The sequence below is a fragment of the Convolutriloba macropyga genome, chromosome 1, assembly GCF_964194025.1.
Source record: "Convolutriloba macropyga chromosome 1, txConMacr16.3, whole genome shotgun sequence".
In the NCBI taxonomy this organism is placed as follows: domain Eukaryota; kingdom Metazoa; phylum Xenacoelomorpha; order Acoela; family Convolutidae; genus Convolutriloba; species Convolutriloba macropyga.
Genome location: NC_134468.1, coordinates 86,561,544 through 86,569,495, shown reverse-complemented (window position 1 = coordinate 86,569,495; position 7,952 = coordinate 86,561,544). Strand labels below are relative to the sequence as shown.

Genomic DNA, 7,952 nt, shown 5'->3' with positions numbered 1-7,952 from the left:
CTTTGCAGTTGTCCCTATGGCTATCTTCGAATATATTTTTATACGTTTCGAAAGGAATTTAAGCTGATCTTCTGTTTTTTTTTAAAAAAAAATTGGTTTAGTTCTCGAGACAGGAATGCAAAGTCAATGCCAAACGTTAAAAAAGTGCTTAGATCAATCAACTGAACGGAAGTCAAAAGAAGGGAGACAAGAGTTGTCTCTGTGAACAAATCATTCTGAGAGAACGAGAAACGTAGCTGTGAAAAACTTTTTTTTTGCTGAGTTAGCAAAAATTTTTGTTGATAATCTTTATTGTTGAAGTTACTTCTTCTAGGTGCCTTCTTGAATTGATTGGAGTTTTTTTTAGCACTTTTTTTAATAAAAAATTGATTAAATTAAATCAAATTTTGAAAATTTCTTCTGTTTTTGTTGTTCTCGCAATGATTTTTATTGCTTATTTGTTAAACCAGGGCTTTTATAAGGGAGATGTTGACCTAAGAGTAGTCATTTGAAGAGTAGACAGTAGTTTTTATAATTTTTTCCTGTTTTGCGATGGATGATTGATAGAACAGAACAATTTCTTAAGCATCTTTCCAGAAAAGTTGTAGTGACAATGAGTTTTGAGACAGCTTTTTCATCAGCTCTGGTTGTGATGGCAACAGTTGAATAAACTACAGATAGCTTGTTTCAGTACTATAATTAAAACAAATGTTTGGAAACCTGGCCTAAAAATGCTCCAGATTAGACAAATTGTCCCGCTCGTTTCCTTACTGCTTCATCTCGAAGAGTGCTGAGAAAAGTGGCGGAAAAACTGTCCCACTACACAAAGTCACGAGTCATGTAACTCTTGCAACTTTTTAATCATTGTAAAATTTGACTAAAAACAGACACATTTTGGCTATCAGCGTCTCAAAGTTATTCAGAAACTAGGCTTCCCTCGGTGCTTATTAACTTCTTGGGAGGCTTTCTAAATGGGAGGCTAAATGGGAGGCTAAATGGGAGGCTAAATGGGAGGTTTTTTTAAAGAAAAACGCAACAGGCTGTTCAGGCCATGTGACTGAAAACAAACATCACAGTGAATTATCAAATGTAACCCGGGTAAAAAATTTCCGCACAAAAAGATGTAAAAGTGGGAGTGCAATGGGAGGTTTTATTTAGAAAAACGCAGCTCAAAACTGCCGCATCTTATTGGGCTACAATGGGCTGTCAAGGTGTAAAATGATGTAAGAGAGTTAATCCCTCACTCTTACATCATTTTACACCCCTTGGCAGCCCAATTTTTACATCATTTTACCCCCTCTGATCAACAGTAATTGATCAAAAGTCCTACTATTGCAGCCCACACTTACATCGCAATTTTAGCATTGGTTAGTTGTAAATCCCCAAAAGTCCTCCCACTATTACAGTCCACTATTTCATTGCAACATTGGCCAGGAATTGATTCTTCGAAAATCTTTCCGTTGTAGCCCACGAATCGCAATTTTGACCAGGGGGTATTTCGGCAAAAGTCCTCCCATTGCAGACCTTTACAGCCTACTCTTACACGCAATTATTGCAAGCTGATGAATTCCTCAAAATTCCAACCATTGCAGCCCATACGGCTCATTGAGGCGCACTCTAACATTGCAATTTTTGCCAGGGAAAGTTCCTCAAAAGTCTCCCAAATGCAGCCCTTGCAGCCCACACGTATGTCGCAATTTTGGCCAGGGGGGATAGTTCCTCAAAATCGTCCCATTGCAGCCCCACTCTTAGATAATTTTACACCCCGACCAAATTACCTGTCACTCTTACATCAACCTACCCCCCATAGACAATTTACCCCCACTCATACAACAAAATGGGAGGATTTTAGGGAGGACATTCGATCTGAGAAACATAAGTTCCACTGAAGAATACAATAAACTTTTTCCAGCGCATTAATTTGCAACAAATTTGAGCTGATTTTTAGAAAACAGCGCCTTTCGCTACTTTTAACAAAAATTTTAGAACATTGCTCGACCGTGTTTGTCGTGAACGCACGAATTTAGAAATTTTTCGCATCAGATCGCATAAGACGTCAAGATTTTAATATTTTAAATATTTCATATTTTATATATTTTGCGGGATTCAAATAAATCAACTCAATTTATAGATCAGTTATAGCCCCAATTGATTATTTAATGTTATTTGATAATTATTAAGCAAACTAATTACTTGAATTTTTTGTACAACGAAAAACACATGACTCTCTGTAAACTCATCCGTTTTTATCTACTAAATGATAAAGTCTATATAAATTGATAAATAGAAGACTTGATCATGGAAATTTCAACTAAGTGAAACCACATACCAAATGAGACACAAAACAATACAATATTCCAAGCATGTTATTGAACGCCAAGCGATCTAGACATCAAATACAATCAAGCAGCCCATAACAGAATTCAATTTTACTGCTTCAAATGAAATTCAATATTCGATTGTACTCCGTTTGACCTTCAACTTAATCGAAGCCTTGAAAGTATCTCAGAAGAAAGTTATGTAAAACAATTCGAAGGAGTCACGTTTATAATTTCATATAGCTGGCTTCAAATTATTAATGAGTTCATATTTATCATTGATATAATGTATCGCTCAAATAATCATTGATCAAATATATTTGGAACTTGCGTTAGCTATCACTTTAGTTCTCTAAATATATTTAACTATTATAATATTCTCGCAGATATTGTCATTAATATATTCGATTTAGCGTCTTCAATGCTCCAATATATAGTGAATTTTACAATTTTATCTATCTTTTCTCTGCAATGTAATGTCCACGCGGTTTCTGTGACGTCACAATTAAAAACGGGCGATGGGACTACAAGTGATGGATCTGTTCACGTGGCCTTAGTGTCCGGCTGTGACTCCCACCTCTCTGCTTTGACCCCAATTGCAAATGCACTGCTTCACCACTCCACAGGAATTGTTTTTTTTTAAAATCTTTTCCGTTTGTGGACCCAGTATGTTATGCACCCCCCCCCCCACACACACACACACACACACACACAGTTACAGTCATTACATAGTAAATCAGCATGTAAGAAAGGCATGTGCGTCGGGGGGTTGCAAATAAAATGCGCCCACTAAACTGGGTGGAGGGGGGTCACAAACGGAAGAAAATCTCGTTTCTTTTTCATATGAAGAGAAGAGGTGTCATGATGATTGGCGCACAAATAGAGCCTACCAAAAATATTATAGCGAATCTGCTTAGCCGAAAATACAAAATAGACAGCATTTTAATATTTTGGTACGTCTTCTATTTTTCAGTAGTGGCACGCGGTATTATCTAGAAGGAAAAAGATTATAAATAAATTTAGCGGTTAATTTTTTTGCTATGAATTGCGGTGAACTGCGGTGAGTTGTTTTTACCGCAATCACCGCAAATTTTGCGAAAAGTTCACCGCATTCAGTAAAAGTCTTACATTTATAGTTCTTAATTGACCAAAACCCAAAAAGTCAGAAGCACATTTTTTTTAAAAAATGGCCACCTGTAAGGATTGTAGATTGTACAAATGAGAATGATTTTTATATTGAGAAAGTGAAAGAGAAATAACAACAGATATATTGTATAATAGTTATCTTGATTATTTTTTGACAAAGACACTCAATGGGAATGGTTTGGAACTCGTTTTGCTAATCCCGTCATCCAGTTTGCCCATTTGATCGATAATTCATAGCAAACAAATACAGTTTCCGCTAACCAATTTTATTTTCGATTAAAAATGGCAATGCTGGAAAACTCAAATCAAATTTTTACAATTTCTGCTCAACAAAATTACTTTTCGATTTAAAAATGGCAATGCTGGATAACTCAAATCAAACATTTACAATTTCTGCTCAACAAATGTACTTTTCGATTAATAAATGGTAATGCTGGATAACTCAAATCAAACATTTACACTTTCTGTTCAACAAAATTACTTTTCGATTTAAAAATGGCAATGATGGATAACTCAAATCAAACATTTACAATTTCTGCACAACAAATTTACTTTTCGATTAAAAAATGGTAATGCCGGATAGCTCAAATCAAACAATTAAATTTTCTGCTCAACAAATTTACTTTTCGATTAAAAATGGCAATGCTGCATAACTCAAATCAAACATTAACAATCTCAAAACAAGCATTTACAATTTCTGCTCAACAATATTATTTTTTGATTCAAAAATGGTAATGCTGGATAACTCAAATCAAACATTTACAAAGTCTGCTCAACAAAATTACTTTTCGATTAAAAAATGGTAATGCCGAATAACTCAAAACAAAGATTTTCAATTTCTGCTCTAGAAACTTACTTTTCGATTTAAAAAAAGGCAATGCTGGATAACTCAAATCAAGCACTTAGAACCACTGCTCAACAATTTTAGCTTATAATTTAAAAAAGGTAAAGCTGGATAACTCAAAACAAACATTTACAATTTCTGCTCGACAATTTACTTTTTGATTAAAATATGGCAATGCTGGATAACTCAAATGAAACGTATCCAACTTCAAAACAAACGCTTACAATTTATGCTCAACAACTTCACTTTTCGATTTTGACATTGGTAAAGCTTGATAACTCAAATCAAAGATTTACATTTTCTGCTCAACACATTTACTTTTTGATTACAAAATGGCAATGCAGGATAATTCAAATTAAACGTAACCAATCTCAAACAAAGATTTACAATTTCTGCTCTACAAATTTTTTTTTCGATTTTAAAATTGGTAAAGCCGGATAACTCAAATAAACATTAACAATCACAAAAAACATTTGCAATTTATGCTCAACAAATTCACTTTTCGATTAAAAAATGGTATTGCTGTAGAAATCAAATCAAACATTTACAATTTCTGCTCAAGGAAACTACTTTTCGATTAAAAAACGGCAATATTTCGTAACTCAAATCAAACATTAACAACCTCAAAACAAGCATTTACAATTTCTGCTCGACAAAATTACTTTTCAATTAAAAAAATGGTCAGGCTGGATAACTCAAATCAAACATTTACAAATTCTGCTGAACAAATTTAATTCTCGATTAAAAAATGGAAATGCCGGATAACTCAATACAAGAATTTTCAATTTCTGCTTGAAAATCTTACTTTTCGACTTAAAAAATGGTAATGCTGGATATTTCAAATCAAGCACTTAGAATCACTGCTCAACAAATCTAGCTTATGATTTAAAAATTGGTAAAGCTGGATAACTCAAAACAAACATTTACAATTTTTGCTCGACAAATTTACTTTTTGGTTAAAAAATGGCAATGCTGGATAACTCAAATCAAATGTAAACAATCTCAAAACAAACATTTACGATATCTTCTCAACAAATTTAATTTTCGATTTTAACATTGGTACAACTGGATAACTCAAATCAAAGATTTACAATTTCTGCTCAACAAATTTACTTTTCGATTACAAAATGGCAATGCTGGATAATTCAAATTAAACGTAACCAATCTCAAACAAAGATTTACAATTTCTGCTCAACAAATTTACTTTTCGATTTAAAAATTGGTAAAGCTGGATAACTCAAATAAACATTAACAATCTCAAAAAACATTTGCAATTTATGCTCAACAAACTCACTTTTCGATTACAAAATGGTAATGCTGTAGAACTCAAATCAAACAATTACAATTTCTGCTCAAGAAAACTACTTTTCGATTAAAAAACGGCAATATTGCGTAACTCAAATCACACATTAACAACCTCAAAACAAGCATTTACAATTTCTGCTCGACAAAATTACTTTTCAATTAAAAAAATGGTAAGGCTGGATAACTCAAATCAAACATTTACAAATTCTGCTGAACAAATTTAATTTTCGATTAAAAAATGGAAATGCCGGATAACTCAATACAAGAATTTTCAAATTCTGCTTGAAAAACTTACTTTTCGACTTAAAAAATGGTAATGCTGGATAACTCAAATCAAATGTAAACAATCTCAAAACAAACATTTACCATATCTTCTCAACAAATTTAATTTTCGATTTTAACATTGGTACAGCTGGATAACTCAAATCAAAGATTTACAATTTCTGCTCAACAAATTTACTTTTCGATTAAAAAAATGGCAATGCTGGATAATTCAAATTAAACGTAACCAATCTCAAACAAAGATTTACAATTTCTGCTCAACAAATTTACTTTTCGATTTAAAAATTGGTAAAGCTGGATAACTCAAATAAACATTAACAATCTCAAAAAACATTTGCAATTTATGCTCAACAAATTCACTTTTCGATTAAAAAATGGTAATGCTGTAGAACTCAAATCAAACATTTACAATTTCTGCTCAACACAACTACTTTTCGATTAAAAAACGGCAATAATGCGTAACTCAAATCAAACATTAACAATCTCAAAACAAGCATTTACAATTTCTGCTCAACAAAATTACTTTTCAGTTAAAAAAATGGTAATGCTGGATAACTCAAATCAAACATTTACAAATTCTGCTGAACAAATTTAATTCTCGATTAAAAAATGGAAATTCCGGATAACTCAATACAAGAATTTTCAATTTCTGCTTGAAAATCTTACTTTTCGACTTAAAAAATGGTAATGCTGGATATTTCAAATTAAGCACTTATAATCACTGCTCAACAAATCTAGCTTATGATTTAAAAATTGGTAAAGCTGGATAACTCAAAACAATCATTTACAATTTTTGCTCGACAAATTTACTTTTTGATTAAAAAATGGCAATGCTGGATAACTCAAATCAAATGTAAACAATCTCGAAACAAACATTTACCATATCTTCTCAACAAATTTAATTTTCGATTTTAACATTGGTACAACTGGATAACTCAAATCAAAGATTTACAATTTCTGCTCAACAAATTTACTTTTCGATTACAAAATGGCAATGCTGGATAATTCAAATTAAACGTAACCAATCTCAAACAAAGATTTACAATTTCTGCTCAACAAATTTTCTTTTCGATTTTAAAATTGGTAAAGCTGGATAACTCAAATAAACATTAACAATCACAAAAAAACATTTGCAATTTATGCTCAACAAATTCACTTTTCGATTAAAAAATGGTATCGCTGTAGAAATCAAATCAAACATTTACAATTTCTGCTCAAGAAAACTACTTTTCGATTAAAAAACGGCAATATTGCGTAACTCAAATCACACATTAACAACCTCAAAACAAGCATTTACAATTTCTGCTCGACAAAATTACTTTTCAATTAAAAAAATGGTAAGGCTGGATAACTCAAATCAAACATTTACAAATTCTGCTGAAAAAATTTAATTTTCGATTAAAAAAAGAAAATGCCGGATAACTCAATACAAGAATTTTCAATTTCTGCTTGAAAAACTTACTTTTCGACTTAAAAAATGGTAATGCTGGATAACTCAAATCAAATGTAAACAATCTCAAAACAAACATTTACCATATCTTCTCAACAAATTTAATTTTCCATTTTAACATTGGTACAGCTGGATAACTCAAATCAAAGATTTACAATTTCTGCTCAACAAATTTACTTTTCGATTACAAAATGGCAATGCTGGATAATTCAAATTAAACGTAACCAATCTCAAACAAAGATTTACAATTTCTGCTCAACAAATTTACTTTTCGATTTAAAAATTGGTAAAGCTGGATAACTCAAATAAACATTAACAATCTCAAAAAACATTTGCAATTTATGCTCAACAAATTCACTTTTCGATTAAAAAATGGTAATGCTGTAGAACTCAAATCAAACATTTACAATTTCTGCTCAACACAACTACTTTTCGATTAAAAAACGGCAATAATGCGTAACTCAAATCAAACATTAACAATCTCAAAACAAGCATTTACAATTTCTGCTCAACAAAATTACTTTTCAATTAAAAAAAATGGTAATGCTGGATAACTCAAATCAAACATTTACAAATTCTGCTGAACAAATTTAATTCTCGATTAAAAAATGGAAATTCCGGATAACTC

At 31.7% G+C, this 7,952-nt stretch overlaps 2 protein-coding genes across 2 annotated transcripts in view; one reads left to right on the top strand and one right to left on the bottom strand.

The window, feature by feature from the left end:
* LOC142343916 (cullin-4A-like) overlaps positions 1-7,952 on the bottom strand; it is a 414,013-nt gene that overhangs the window by 191,354 nt on the left and 214,707 nt on the right. The gene's annotated exons all lie outside the window — the stretch shown is intronic.
* LOC142352554 (NDP-glycosyltransferase YjiC-like) overlaps positions 2,635-7,952 on the top strand; it is a 40,022-nt gene continuing 34,704 nt past the window's right edge. Inside the window, exon 1 of the mRNA XM_075404869.1 lies at positions 2,635-2,923. Coding sequence (XP_075260984.1) covers positions 2,719-2,923 — 205 coding nt within the window. The 5' untranslated portion in view covers positions 2,635-2,718. The remainder of the gene's footprint in view (positions 2,924-7,952) is intronic.